At 38.7% G+C, this 15,465-nt stretch overlaps 1 protein-coding gene across 1 annotated transcript in view; it reads left to right on the forward strand.

Moving 5' to 3' along the window:
• si (sucrase-isomaltase (alpha-glucosidase)) overlaps positions 1 to 8,896 on the forward strand; it is a gene marked incomplete in the record, with an annotated part of 58,542 nt that extends 49,646 nt beyond the window's left edge. Inside the window, 5 exon segments of the mRNA XM_024277857.2 lie at positions 1,131 to 1,255; positions 1,856 to 1,944; positions 3,807 to 3,856; positions 6,641 to 6,811; positions 8,647 to 8,896. Coding sequence (XP_024133625.1) covers positions 1,131 to 1,255; positions 1,856 to 1,944; positions 3,807 to 3,856; positions 6,641 to 6,811; positions 8,647 to 8,724 — 513 coding nt within the window.
• Between the last annotated feature and the right edge of the window lie 6,569 nt (positions 8,897 to 15,465).

The raw sequence follows: 15,465 nt of genomic DNA on the forward strand, positions 1-15,465 counted from the left end.
TATATATATTAAGTATGCAATTTTTTATGCAGGTCATAAGAAGCTGCTTCCATAACTCACTTATTCTTAATTTGTTGAGACTCATCTGTACTTTTTCTGATAACAGGGAGAAACACAGGTCAACGGCTACATTCCAGCTGCACGCTGGTATGACTACCACACTGTAAGTAATTGTCAGGAAACCATTCAGGACTTTGATAATATGTTTTCTAAGATAGTGTTACCTCCCCTATGGGTAAACCTGGCTTGGGTCTTAGAGGAAAAATATAAAAAGGGACAATAACAAAAAACTGGGCACCAATGAGAATAGAAGGAATACAGTTTATTAAACAAAAGAAATCCTGTGTCTTGAAGTGAGAGAACAAAAATCCAATAATTAGTGCGCTGGTCCAAACAAAAAGACAAGACAATGGGAATTGGAACCTTGGCCAAAAAATAAATAAAAAATAAAAATGTCAGTGAGACTTCTGACCCAGCCATGTCGACCGTCGGAATAAGCAGCTCTCTGCTAGGGGCTCCATAACCAAAATCTACCTAAAGAAAACAAATAAACAAAGCCAGCAAATCAAGACTACCAAGGTCCAACCCCAAACTAAAATAACAAAACTCAGCAGTATAAGGAAGAAAAGATCAAGGGTGATTTGGTCTCCTCTGTCTTAAATAGCCAGCAGGTGCCAATTAAGGCACATTGGCCACAACTGCCAGGTGAACAAAAGGACAAGATGGAAAAAGGTCCAGCAGTAGCAGTGGGACATATCAGATAGACTCAGATGTTTGAGCACAGTGCAAACCGTACTTTCTTCATTTGAGATATAGTTGCTTCCATGATTCTAAACTGGCAGAAATGAGTCAAAAATGAAATTAAAATGTTATTAGTTGACTCAACAAATCAATCAATCAAATATTAGTAGGGTGCTGTTAGTTGAAACTGTGCAGAGTTTTTTGAGTATCTCTCAAAAGGAATGACCTTAAGCAACCCTTTTGCAAAAAGTTTTGCAAACATCTCTAATGCAAGAGTCTAAAATGTCTTTTTCTTTGATTCAAACTGCTCACTGAAACCGGTGCTTATTATTGGGCACATACAAATATTGTGTGATTATACTCTAACAATTGTTTCCTGAATTTTCTAGGCTCAAGATGTCGGGGTCCGAGGCAAGTGGTTAACCATGTCAACGCCCCTTGAGCGTATCAACCTTCACGTCAGAGGAGGCTACATTTTGCCCTGGCAGAAACCAGAGAGCAATACCAGACTGAGGTAAGTGCATGTTTTGTCTTCAGCACATGGCAACAAGTAAAGCAGCGGATGAGGGTGATTGGAAGAATTTGTTTTTTTCCTTTATCTGATCCATACGGTTTTGGTTAACACATCACTGCTGGGCCTTAACATGACATTAATATCCAACTAAACAAATCTATAGCCCTTTAAGGCCTTAAATAGTTTACATTATTATGTTAAAAGAATCCTCAAGTTGTCAGAAAGTTGTTCCTAAAATAATAACCTGGTGGTAAAAATTTGATTTACATCTGGTTAATCATAGCTGTCATTTAGAAAGCACACAAGTCCTTTGCAACAATTATTCTGTCATTGATGCTGATGTATTAAACCTAACAAATAGTGGGGAGGTGGCCCTTCAGAGACCCTCCTGATTAAAACGAATGTCACCTATGATCATAGTTGTGGGTTGAAAGAGGCGCTGTGAGACTGAGAGAGTGAGACAGTGGCACATCCTGCAGCAGTGTGATCAGGTGGATCCTTCCAGAAAGGATGCTAATTTATGTGCTCTCAGCAGCGGGGCAGAAATAGACGCTGTCCTTCAGCAATCCGCTCTAACCCTTCCCGTCCCTTCTGTTTCAGCCGAAAGAATCCTTTAGGACTGATCGTTGCCTTGAGTGACAGTGGGACCGCTGAAGGATCATTCTTCTGGGACGACGGAGAAGGAATAGGTGAGTGAAAGGTCACTCTTCAACTGTGACACCCATTCTTTCATCATGTCAGGCCACATCTATGTGAGCTCTGTTACTCACACTTAAAAGACACAACATACTGCATAATTAAGAGAATTTGAGAAAGAGCTGCAAGTCTTGCTACCTGACTCTCCATGTGCTCTAAGCTTTAGATGAAAAGTTTGTTTTTAAAGTCTCACCAATAAGCATAATTGCTTTTCAACAGCATTAAAACAAATTAAAAGTAACAAATAAATAAGCATACAAAGTTGCTCAATGCAAGGAGCTATGAGATTATCATTTCATCAAGTTATTAAGTCCCACTTTGATCACCTTTTGATCTATTTTCAAAGCGTTCCCAGTGTTTTTTGAGTTATGATTATACCATTTTTAGTAACACCTTCTCACTCCCAACTCGTCACATATTGACGTTTGATTAGGGACTGCTCAGCATAAAAAATGTACTTGTTATTTTTTGACGTGCTGCCAGTTCCCATTAAATCACGTGTCCCCAACCTTTGGACCAAGAACTGGAACCGGTCAAGCACCGGGATGTGAAGTGCTCCGGTACCCTAACCCATAACCCATAACCGGTTCACGTCCGGGCCCGCTAACGCATCTGGTACCAAATTCAGTATCGTGCCCAGTGCTGGGTTAGGGTTACCGGTACCGCATCCAAGGGTTGCGGCCCCTTGATTTTATGGACAGCCAGCAAGTAAAAGAAAAAAAACAATGAGACGGGGGACACCCAAAAGGTCAAAAACTGATGCAGAGGGTCCTTAACCAATCCTCAAAATGTAACGAGTTGAGTGAGAATGTGTTGTTTTTAGCCAAAAGTAAAAAATATATAGTTTTCTAGGATATAGTTTCTGTAGAGTGGTAGTAGTTCATTAGAAATTTGCTTCTGAGTTGTGGGCAGGACTGTTGGTGTGGAGTAAGCCAGCTCTCACTTCATATCATCCCTTTGTTTACTCTCTACCACTAGCATACAGCCCCTCACAACCCCAACTTAATGAGCGCGTGCAACAAAAAATGGCGAGCAATACTGAAACTAGTACAGTTTCGAACCAGTTGCCTTGTCACTCTAACAATGAAAATGAAGACGAGCATGGGTCTATTAGTCTAAAAGTGGATACATGTAGAGCTTGTGGGCTGCTGTTGTAGGTTCTACTATATTCACTTTTTTTTTTTTTTTTTCAGGTAAACTGAGCCAACCAAAAGTGTCTTTTTACTTTTTTCTGCCCGTTCTTTTATTCGCACAGATTTGGTCCCTCAAGTGTTTTTGTTAGAAGAGGCACTCCTCTGTGAATGGGCTGTTTCTGTTTGGACAAAAAGAGAGAGATAAAGAATGAATGAAGGAATGCGTGGAGAGTCGGTGACATAAGCTGTTAGAGTAATCCCCCGTGTAGCTGCCTGGAGATATGTGCTCCATCAGGTTTCTTTCTTCTGCTATTCCCTCTTGCATACCTTTCCATGTCTTCCACGAAGCTTGCTAATGTCTTTTTTGTTCCATATTTTTTCATATTTTGTGAATTGCCCCTTTTTTTATTCCACACCTCTTGGTTTCAGACCAGTGAAAAAGCCATTACTCCTTCACTCATTCGTTATAAATGTTCCATCTTTCTTGCAGCCAGTTGATTATTTCATGCGGTTCAACATCATTCCCATTTGTTACACACTTTTATTGCTCCTCATCACTTTTGCTCTCAGATCAGCCATGAACAAACTTAAGGGAGAAATTATTACAGAGTGAATATCCTGTCTCTGATTTTCTATTTTTTTGGGGCATTTATTTGATTTTTCAGAAAGTTAAGTGCTACATTGAGTCAAGCTATCGTTAACTGTTATTTCCTCCTTTTTAGACACGGTGGAGCAGAAGAAATACTTCCATGCAACCTTTTCCACAGCAGCGGTGAGTTCACCTCATCTTCCTTTTTTCTCATTTCAGTAGAAGGACCAAGACAACAAACGACAAGCTTACCTTGTGTACCATATTTTCTGCATTGTAGGACACAGCCGATTACAAGGCACACCGCCCGTGAATGGTCTATTTTCAAACTTATGTCATATATAGAGCTATAAATGGTGCTTTAAGTGAGTCAAAAAAGTCAGAAATAAGTCTGTTAGTCAGACTTTATTAACTGCAATTATTCTAGAACTTGTTTGTGACATGCTACAAGTTAGCCTTTTTACTAGTGTTAGCCGCGTTAGCATATTCACAGTAACTCTAACTCCCAACTTTGTTTGAAACACGTTAAAAAACAGACTGTTACCGCTTAAACAAATGTTACTGTGACTCTATCAACTCCCAACCTTGTTTGTAGCTCTTCAAAAACAACAGTCTGTCACCACGACATATTAGCTGCATTAGCGTATTTACAATAACCCCCAACCTTGTTTGGAACTCATAAACTCAGATCGACATTTGAACAGGGCACCATGTACCTCTCAAAATTGGTTTGACATCAGTAAGCACAGCCAGAATAATCCATATAAAAGAAGTTCTGAATTGTAAGCCGCCCTTTGTTTTTTGAAGAAAAAAAACGTTTTTTAAAGGGTAACCAAACCCTAAATCAACTTTTTTTGGCTGGTGACCTCTATAAATGGCCCTTTAAAAGTGCTGTCTGTTGGTCATTGCCAAATTTGTACAAACTAAAAATAAACTTGTTTAATTCCTAAAAATATACTCAAAATCACGAATGTGCTGCCCCCTACAGGTTCAACTGAGGTATTGCACTTGAATGTTGTGATTTAAGTCCTACGTCATGATAATGATAACAATCCTGTTCCCCAGCCCATCCCTCTGACGGGATTTTCACATTTTGGCTGTGGGTGGAGTCAGCCTCCAACTGTCCTGTTTGGTTATCCTTTAACTGGGCCTATTAGTTTGAAAAAATACAGTACTTATATAATGCACTATTTATATCAAACTCTATTTTTGCTTTAGAAACACATTTTTCACTAAATGGTAAAAGTTAAGTATACATATATATATTTTTATCATTAGTGGTATATTGAGAAACCACAATGATTACTGTAAACATTTTTTAGTGTAAATGTGAATGTATTAGCTTTTGGGGTTAACTGCTAAACAAACTGTTATAACATGAAACTACTGACTTTTTTTCTTCCCTTTCTTCTTTTTGTCATGGTCGAGACTTATTCTTGGATAACAATTTCAGAACTCATTGTGCTCAGAATGTTGAAGGGTAGTTCAGAGAGCATGACACATTATTTTCACACATGATTGGCCACTAGACTGTCCGGACTTCAACCCTATTGAGAGCCTCTGGGACATGCTGCCTCTCTTCTATCATGATTAAAAGATCTTCTTTGCCTTTTGGCTGCTCCCTTCAGGGGTCGAGAATCATCCGCCTCCGTCTAACCCTCTCCCATGCATCCTTCTCTCTCACACCAATGTCCTCCTTCTCTACATCCCCTTTGGTGTTCCTCTTTCCTGATGGCTCCAACCTCAACGTCCTTTTTAGCAGCATCTTCACTCTCCCTCCTCTTCTCAATTCAAACATTAAAAGACATCTGATGGATTAATTTCTGATTGTATTCATCCTTGTCACTCCTAAAAACAACCTTAACATCTTCATCTCTGCTACCTCCAGCTCTTCCTCTTGTCGTTTTCTCAGTCTCTAAACTAACAACATGGCTGCTCTCACCACAGTCTTCTTCACCTTTCCTTTCATTCCTGTTGACACTATTTGTCAAGCATCACATCTGCTTGCACACTCTCCTTTACCTCCCTATGCTATCTGTCGTTCTTTACTGTTGACCCTAAGTACCTAAAGTTCTCCACCTTCTTCATTTCCACAGTAAAGAAAAGAGCAGTAATCAAACCCAAAAGTAATTGGAAAATATATTTATTGCATTTGAAGAGGACATAATAAAATATTGTGATTATATAATGTGTGTGCACTAGTACCACTTGGTGATCCATTATACATGATGAATTAAAAAAGAAAACTTTTTTTAAAAAAGTTGTATTAATAACTCGTTTTACTCGCTAATAGGACTGAAATTACAGTCATTTGTGTTTTGCAAAAAACTGCACATCCACAAGAACACAACCACATATATACACCCTCACACATTCATGTGCACACATTTACATCATACAGTCACTGTGGCCAAACATCTGTGGCTATCCTCTGCCTACCATCAGGCTCAATCCAAAGCAATTTCACACAACCATAAAACAGACACAGAGTCTGGCAGTCAAAGAAGAGGAGCGACAGAGGAAAAGAGCTCCAGTGTATGTGATGTGCTCAGTTTGTGCGTTCCGTGCTTGTGTGTGAACGTGTGAACTGACAGATGTGAGAAGATGAGGATAGGTTGTCCAATGAAGCAATTACTGCCTGGCAGATTAGCACATCATATGCCATTTTGGATGGAGTACGTATACATACAGTCGTGTGTGTGTGTGTGTGTGTGCTTTTGTTTGTGCTCCAGAATCTTCATGTCTTTTCCATTTTCTTCAGGCTTTCAGTAGCTTATGTTTATGAATCTGTAACATATGACTGCTGGTGTGTGTCTGCTGTGTGTGCTCAGGCAAATACAAACTTAAAATTCTGATTATTGTGGACTCAAAGCGATGGGAAATTAAATCTACATATTTGAAAAACAAAAAAAAATATTAATAAAATTGCATTTGCTGAAAAAATAAGTATTTTTCTTTTTCTTCTAGAACACATTGACCAATAATGTGGTCCACAATGGTCTGAGCCCTGAAGACCGTCTGACTCTGGGCTCGGTGAAGATCTGGGGCACAGGAACTGATAAGATCGCTGAAGCCACTCTGACAGACTCCACTGGGACGATTCATAAAGTGACTCCACAGCATAACATCCACACTCAGGTCAGTTGACTTTTAGGACTTTTATACCCCAGTGTTCCTGCTAATCAAATGTGTAAGTCATAGTGAAATTCAACTAAAAGACGTTTGCAAAATATCCTCTATGAAGAAGTAAAAAGCAAAAAAAGTGATAAAACGGGTTAGAAGAACTCTTTAGAAGACAGAAACAGGGATAAAAGCTGCTCATCATTTTTACTAATAAAAGGCATAACCTGAAGTTTTCATTTCAATGTTTGATAAAAGGTGTGACTGTGCACGTGTTATTCCTTTAATCACTGTAAAACTGAGCTTTTGTGCATGGCTGTTACAGCTCAGTAAGCAGTTCTTTCTATCTGAACAGAACAGCCCTGTTCTCGAGTTGAGTGATTTGTTTTAGTGCCAGTTCTGAAGAAAACAACAAAACAAAAGATGGTTCTCACGTTCCGTACGCGTCCCCCTGCAAGCCTGCAGTTTGTCAACAATAGCGACAATCAACTCGTGCTTTTGCCAAAATCATGTTACTTTCCCATGCTCATTTTTGCAGCAAAAGTGAAACTCAGGAAAAGGCAGTTAAAGCTGGTGGATAGCAGTCATCCACCAGCTAAAAGATCAGAAACATAATCCCTGGTTTGCATTCTAAGATACCCTGGGACAAGAAATTGAACACCAAATGTTCTAATAATGTTTCAAGTGGTCAGCAAGAACATAAAACCTCATGTAAATATTGTCTACTGACCATAAGCTACTCAAACAGTTTACTGGAAGGCAATATTTATAAACTGTTATTATGCGCAACAAGACCATGTTCTTTCTTACCAAGGTGCCTTTTGAAACATACATTTTTCATTACATTTCATTTGTACTGTATTTACAAATGCTAAATTCCTTGCATCAAAAGCACTTTATACACAACCTAAAAGTAGTTTTTTGAAATCAGAATATTATGAATGAGCTCAATTGATGGTTATCAGAAAAAAACATAAAACTTGTCGAGGAAAAAACTGTGGAGCACATGCAAATACAGACCTGAACAGCTACTAATAAACAAGACGGCGAGACAGAAAGCTACAGATCTGATGGGAATGAAAAAAAAGGGCACTGCGGTACAGTAAAGCTCGCTCCTTTGACCTTTTGTGAAATATTCCTACGCCGGTTTGTGTACTCAGTGAACTTGAAAGCTACTACAACTATATCTTGTGGAGTTGGAGGTTAAAATGTCACCGCTGTTGATTGTTGTGGATGTTTCAGAAGATGGAAATAGAGAAGCGGAAAAAAAAAGGCAAACCACTGCAGATGAAAATCAGAATGACAGAAGGAGGATGTGTTAGAAAGGCAATGCTGAGCTGGGAATAATGAAATGACAGCAGTACGTTCCTTTTTCCTGGGAAGAGGGACAGAAAAGATGGAACAGAGAAAGAAAAAGCGATGAGAACTAAACGGTGCAGAAAGACAAAGGAAGCAAGACGGATTACATGAGGGGAAAGATGATATAGCGTGTGCATCGCAATAAATGTTTTTAAAGCACAAGACAATTCATTTATCTCCTAAAATGCTGCCTGCAGGGGTGACAACTTGAAAAAGAGGAGGCAGCTGGGGCTGTAGGATTTAAATACAGTCAGGGAAGACAGTTTATTCTGTCATGAGCTCAACATGTTTGTGACTTAAAGAAGAACAGTCTTTTTGTGTCATAATTTATATTCTTTCATCATTTGTGCATGTTAAAATTCAACACAACTCTCACATGATTACATGAAACTTCACCAAAATAAATCTAAATATTACATATATTTATAGATCATGTATTTTGAATAAAGCCACTCATTAAGTCATGTCTTTCCTCTCTGCATTTCTTTCCACAGGAGCTGATTATTGATGTTACAATGCTGTCTGTTCATGTGGATCTTCCTTTTACCATTGAGTGGAAGTCGGTTGTCTGAATTTGAAAGTATTTAAAGTGTAAAATAATTTATCTTTGCATTCCGGTCCATCAAGATCAATCTTTATGGGAAAAAAATGATCAATGTAACATATGGAAACCTGTTTTTATTTTTTAATTAATTGCTGTTTTTTTCAAATAAAACTCAAATAAAAGATGTTTTTTCCTCCAAACTACTCTCTTGTTGTTCTTTCTTTGTACTCTGCTGTACAATCTATTGAATAGTCCTTTAAAAGCTGCAATAGTGACATATTTTTGCTGTGTTTGGAATGCAAATGTTGCATTAAAAAATAAAAAACAAACCTTAGAATTTTTAAAAAATAAGTTTTAAATGTAGCCATGAATGGGCCAAGCCCAGATGAATATGGAGGATTGGGTAAAAACGTTGCCAAACCAAATGTGCGAATCAGACCTATGATAACAAAGACTTTGGCATTATTAGCTAAATGCCAAATTAGCCTATCTGGTGTTAGAGAAGATCAGGGGTGTCAAATTCAATCGCACAAGGGGACAAAATCCAAAACACACCTTAGGTTGCGGGCCGAACAGGTAAACATTTATTGAATACTCTAAAATTATTTTTTTTAAACTTTAAAACTGTAACATTTTAAGATAATTATCAACTAGATATATAGCATTATCTGCGATAATGCTAGTGTGAAGCTATATCTGGCCATTGAAAATAATAGATGAAAAGGCTGAGGCTGATAGGCAGCTAAAATATTAGCTAAATGCCAAGTTAGCTTAAAAAACAAGCAAAAAAAAAAAAACCGAAAAACAAAAAAAAAACAGGTTAGCCAAAAAGCTAGCATGTAACTGAAATATTAGCTAAACTCCAAAATAGCCAAAAAAAATCTTAAAAAATGCCAAGATAGTCCATAAAGCTAGCAGAATGCCCATTTTTAAAACTTTAAAACTGTAACTTTTTAACATAAATATGAATAATATTATTCCAGAATAAATCAACTTAAACCCTAAACTCTCCGTAAAAATATATTTTTTCAAAATTATGCAAGTTAGAAATAAGTGCAAGATAACACCGGGCCATTAATAACAAAGAAAATGAAAAAGATCTGGAGGGCCGGATAGAATTTCCCGGCGGGCCGGATCCGACACACGTGGAGTAGAAGATGCAGAAAACAGAGTTAGATGGAAGACGCTGATTTTCTGTGGTGACCCCTGAGGGTAGAAACCAAAAGTAAAAGAACACTTTTTTTTTAAAGTTTATCATGCTGTGAAGCAAAAGTTTTAACCAGCGATCCATCACACTGTTGCTGCTCATGAGGAAATCAGCCCTGTTCACTGACTTCAGCATAAAGCCTTATAGTTCCATTATTGGAAGTATATCTGACTTCTGGATGTCACCATAATTAGAAAGGCAAAAATAAAGTAAAGATAAAAAATGCAAGTTCAAGTCTTTATCAACTTTAAAGAACAATTTATTGTTGGCACTGTGTTCATTCATCAGCATAAGTAGCAAACAGAGCCGTTGTTAATTAGAAGTTAAAGTGGAGTGAAGTGTGAGGTTATTTACGAGTTGAAGCCGGCTGTGAAAGATTTCCTTTTAGGATAGAGCTCTGATGAGAAAAATGGATTCCCTCCAGCCGACCACATATTAAGCACTAAAGGATGGTCAGAAACGCACACATTCAAAAAAACTTATCAAAGGGCACAGCTGCAGACACACAAACACTCCTTACGCATTAAATCCAAACCAGAGTCAGCACAGAGTGGAGATTTGCCAATTGCCCAGACCATCCATGCAGAAAAGGATTTAAATATCACTGAAAACGGGGCCGCGATGATTGCATCACTTCCGGATCAGCTGAGCTAATTAAAAGCCTCTGGTGGCTAAGTAATTCGTTATTCCTGATCCTATACACAATGACACATATCATCCTGTATGCATGAGTGCCAACATTTTTCCTGCCTGAATGTTATAAAATAATGTGATCTTTGCTCACTGTGGCTTTCAGCTAATGAAATGGGATGAAGTATCATTAAAAAAAAAATTTATATACATGTAAGTTTATGTAAGGAATTGAAAATATCCTCTTTTTGGAGATTACATTTAGTTCTTGTAAAGGACAAACAGAAGATGTGTTATGCTCCCCAAACATGTAGCCTTCACCCATGCTATTTGTCTCCACTGTCTGCGCAATCAAGCTCATTCTCTTCCCCATTTTACCCTGAATTTATCGCCTTTGGTGTTTCCACTTCAGTGCCAATTTTTCATGGTGTATTTGCTTGGTCCAGTCCTATTCCATGACCAAGTCAAGCTCACGTTGCTGATCAAACTCCAGCCCTGGAGCACCCTTCACTCAAGCCCACATTACCAACTGGGTTCCTGACCCCAGCTTTGCTTCAGTCCAACGTCATGTATCTGACATCCTTTCAGGCAGGAGTTCAAACTCAGATTTGGTCTTCGATTAATTTTTCCCAGACCAACCTCCTAAGCTACAACTTATGAGGCTTCCTCAAAGGAATTACAAAGTCATCTTATCTGCATCTGACTTCCCCCTCACACTGACCAATTCAAGATTGGAAAGATCATGTTGCAAGGCATTTATCAAATATTGGACTCCCACAAGTCGGGGTCCTTAAGTCTCTGAGGCCAAAAATAAAGGATTAAGCACCATATTCTCTATTTTTGACATAGACTGCATTTGTTTACTTTTGTTGTACTGCCAGAACGTTATAAAATAGAGTGACAGTGGCTCAGGTGGTTGAGCAGGTCGGTGTATGATCGAAGGATTGGCGGTTTGATTCCCACTCTCTCCAGCCAACCATTGTTCTGTCCTTGGGTGAGACACTTCACCCTCCTTGCCTCCAGTGTGGCTCCACTGGTGTGTGAATGTGCATGAATGTTCCAGTGATGGTCAGAGGGGCCGTAGGGGGAAACTATTAGTCTGCCCCAGGGCAGCTGTGGCTACATCAGTAGTTTACCATCACCAAGTATGAATGAGGAGGGAATGAATAATGGATATACATTGTAAGCACTTTGAGCATCTGGAAAAGCACAGAAAAATCCAATCTTTTATTACTATTAAAAATGGACAACCCAAAATCAATTCAGGACATGGCAGGTCACCACTAAAGATTTTTAAAGAAATTAATTGGCAGGACTTGAGTCTTTGTTTCCATGAAACAATGCAGTGGAAGAAGGTTTGTGGGGTATTGAGTCAAAGAAGAGTGTAATGCAAGCAGGAAGTCCATTTAACTTAATGTTCTGCACGACCAAGTATGTGGTAAAGACAGAAATAAGCAGCAGAGGTACACAGAGAGAAAGAGATGACATGACTGAAGTCAGAAGTAACCGAGTGTAAGGCAGAGACGTGGTTGCGGATGTAGCTGGATTTGAAACATGAATTTGAAGATTGCTGGAACAAGAGAACAAACCACTACAAACTGGAAACGAGAGGCGGGAGTGGAGGAGTACATATGAAGAGAAACACAGGTGATACAAGTGAGGTTGGTTGAGCCTTATAATAAAGAAATGACAGTAGTACATTCAATTATATGACAATTATACTTCCAGTATCACTCAACTCTGGAATTCCACTTTTTCTTTCACAGCTCTATTCCATTATATGAAAGACTTGATCTTATATCATTTTGGCCAAACTGCCATAACTAATTTCTCCTCCATGATCAATTTTCAAATGGTTGGTACTGTAAATGGAAAGGAACGCCATCCATATGCCACTACCAAATCTAAGTCCCTGATTGGTTAAAGATCAACCTGGTTTAACTTTCAATGCATGTTCAGTTGCTGCACATTTTATTCGTAGAGTCAGAAAATGGCTGTAAAAACTTGTGTTGCTACTTGCAAGAGTTTTAAATGCAAATGTAAGTTAACTAACTTACACTTTTTATTATGTGAGTGTCTGCATGTGCGTTGCCGAGATGTGTGTGAATGTGGTTTAACACAAGTGGTCAAAAGTCTTGTCTGTGATTGCTTACCTACATTTATTCTTCGTTACTTTTTCGGTGTCTTGCGATTACCAGTATCATCGAGAGCTGAAGACATTGGTAAATTTCCTTGTTTACACTAAAATATACTTATCCAACTCACTTGTATCTGTGAATTCTTTCTGAGGTCTTAATCCATCATTGCCATTTAGATCCTAAGTAGATGTATTCACAGACTTCTGATCGTTTGTGTTAAAAAAATTGTAGAAGACATGTGTATCATTTGTATATCGCGTGGCAAAGGCTGACATTCATGATACTTGGTAGTAGTAATTGTCAGGCTAACCAGTGAAAATCTTTTATTTAGCTTGTGGTTAAATGCTGCCATCACAACACACATTTCCTAACTGACATTTATAAAAGACACACTGGGATTGCTGCTATTATTCAGTTCACACATGCACTCCACATACGCTTGCTGACAAGTAAATGGTTACTTCAAATCAGTGATGGAAGTTTAATTATATAGTAATGTGTGCATTGTTCACATTTAGCCATGCTGGAAACTACATTTTGTGTTTGCACTCAAAAAAATAATGAATTCACAACATTTCTGAGTTTATCAGAGGGAAAATGAATTTCTACATAAGGCATGGCAATGATGATACATTTATAGTTATCTCTAAAAGTAGATTAGGAAGACTAGAACCTGGTAAGATAAAGGAAAGATGGGGAGCACTGACATGGAGAAGGATCGGGTCAGGAAGAACAAAAGAATCATGGATGAGAGTCAGACACTGTACTGAGAGTGGAAATGGTTGGAAGGAGACGAAGTGGAGGGAATGTCTTCTTGCTGGAGAAGTTCTGATTGAGGTCAGTTTTCCTACCAGATGAAGTGCCGCTTTAATCACCCTCTGTCGGTCTCATCACCATGGAGGGACTGGCCTCATCAAGCAGCGAGACAACGTGCCTGAAGACATACAGAGAGAGGAAATGTTACAAGAGACACAAAATGTGAGCAAGTGGTGCTGAAGAGGGGAGCTGTGGAGGGTTACACCCTGTCAGAAGAAAGACATTAAAGATACCGGCATTTTAACAAGTTGGAGGAGAAGACTGGAAGGGACAAAACAATAAAATAAAGTATTCTAAAAAAAGCTTATTGTTTTAGGATTCATTTCTATAATACCTGCATTTGTATCGGTCAGCTCATGTTTCCATCATCCTCATCATTGTTTCAGTGGCTTGTTTATATTGACTTTTTGAGCCCATTTACTACTGCATGTCCAGCTTCAGATGGCAAATAATTTTTTACAGTAAAATAAACTGGAGTAAAAATTTTTTTATATCATATGAATTCAATTTTTGTATGTGCTGTGACCTTTCACAGAACAACATGCACAAGATAGGGGAGGATGGCCAGTAAATGCTAGCCTAGTCTATATGTGTTTAAGGTGAACCACCTGATGTTACTATAACTTTCTTGTCCTCATCATGGTGTTTCCTATTTGAAAGCCACCAGCAGATCCAAGGGAAGACGAAGGAAAAGCAGAGCAATATGTGAGATCTTCTTACCTGCAAAACATAACTTAAGATTGATCCCTCTTGTGAATATACAAGACTATCCATGTGAAGTGTAACACTATTTCTGTTTTTGTTTTTTTGCACACACACAGTTTTCCTTAAAAACCTTAAAAAAACGAACTTTAAAGTTGTCACACACAAGCTGAAACACTAGGGAAACCAGGAGAATAGTAGCATCTGATCAACAGAAGAACAAAGGCCCAGACTTGGACGATTATCAACCTTTAACAACCTTTGTCCAAATGGTCTTCTGGGTCTGCAATGGGGAGACATAGGTTTCTAATTCTCCCCTTCTTCTTTTTGCCTCCGCATCAATCTCTAATCTTATCCTCACTGACCATTTCCAATAACAACAACTTCAAATTGTATGTAAAAATGTGTTAAATTAGTCCAAATCAATATGAAACTACCATTTGCGTTTGCAGATATTCATCTGTAAAATTTTGTAAAGGGTTTTAAGTCATTTATGATATATGAAACTGCTAGGTTCCAAGACTCACCTATGGTCATGAGCTCTGGGTCATGACCAGAAGAACGAGGTCCCAAATACAAAATGAGTTTCCTCGGTAGGGTGGCTGGATGATCCCTTAGAGATAGGGTGAGAAGCTCGGTCTCTCAGAGAGAGCTCAGAGTAGAGCTGCTGCATCTCCATATTAAGAGGAGCCAGTTAAGGTGGCTAGGGCATCTGGTCTAGATACCCCCTGGACAACTCCCTAGAGAGGTGTTCGCACTGGGCGGAGGCCCTGGGGAGAACCCAGGACATGCTGGGGAGACTACATCGCTCGGCAGGCCTTGAAACAACTTGGGGTTCACCCAGAGGAGCTGGACAAAGTGGCCGGGGAGAAGGAAGTCTGGGCTACATTGCTTAAACTACTGCCCCCACGACCCTGTCCTGGACGAGTGGAAGAAGATTAATGGATGGATGGACGGATGGATGGAATAGATAAACTGCAAGGGAAAATATTCTTGCCTTTTTGTTGAACTATATGCTATGGACCATAACCCATTAAAAAAACATGTTTGATAGTAACTTAATTAGCTCATGTTGATATCACATCACATGTATTTCTTTGGACTCAATTTTTTACACCTTTATTTAGTTTGGTTTCTCTATCACAAAACTGTTTTTTGTGCTGAAGCAAAGACTGAAGCAGAACAAAAGAAATAATAAGTATGTGAAGTCCAACAGCTACCCACCTTGTTGTGGTCAACAAACTCTGACCTTAAAAAAAAAGCACAGAAAAAAAAC

This window comes from Oryzias melastigma, linkage group LG13 (assembly GCF_002922805.2).
Source record: "Oryzias melastigma strain HK-1 linkage group LG13, ASM292280v2, whole genome shotgun sequence".
NCBI lineage: Eukaryota > Metazoa > Chordata > Actinopteri > Beloniformes > Adrianichthyidae > Oryzias > Oryzias melastigma.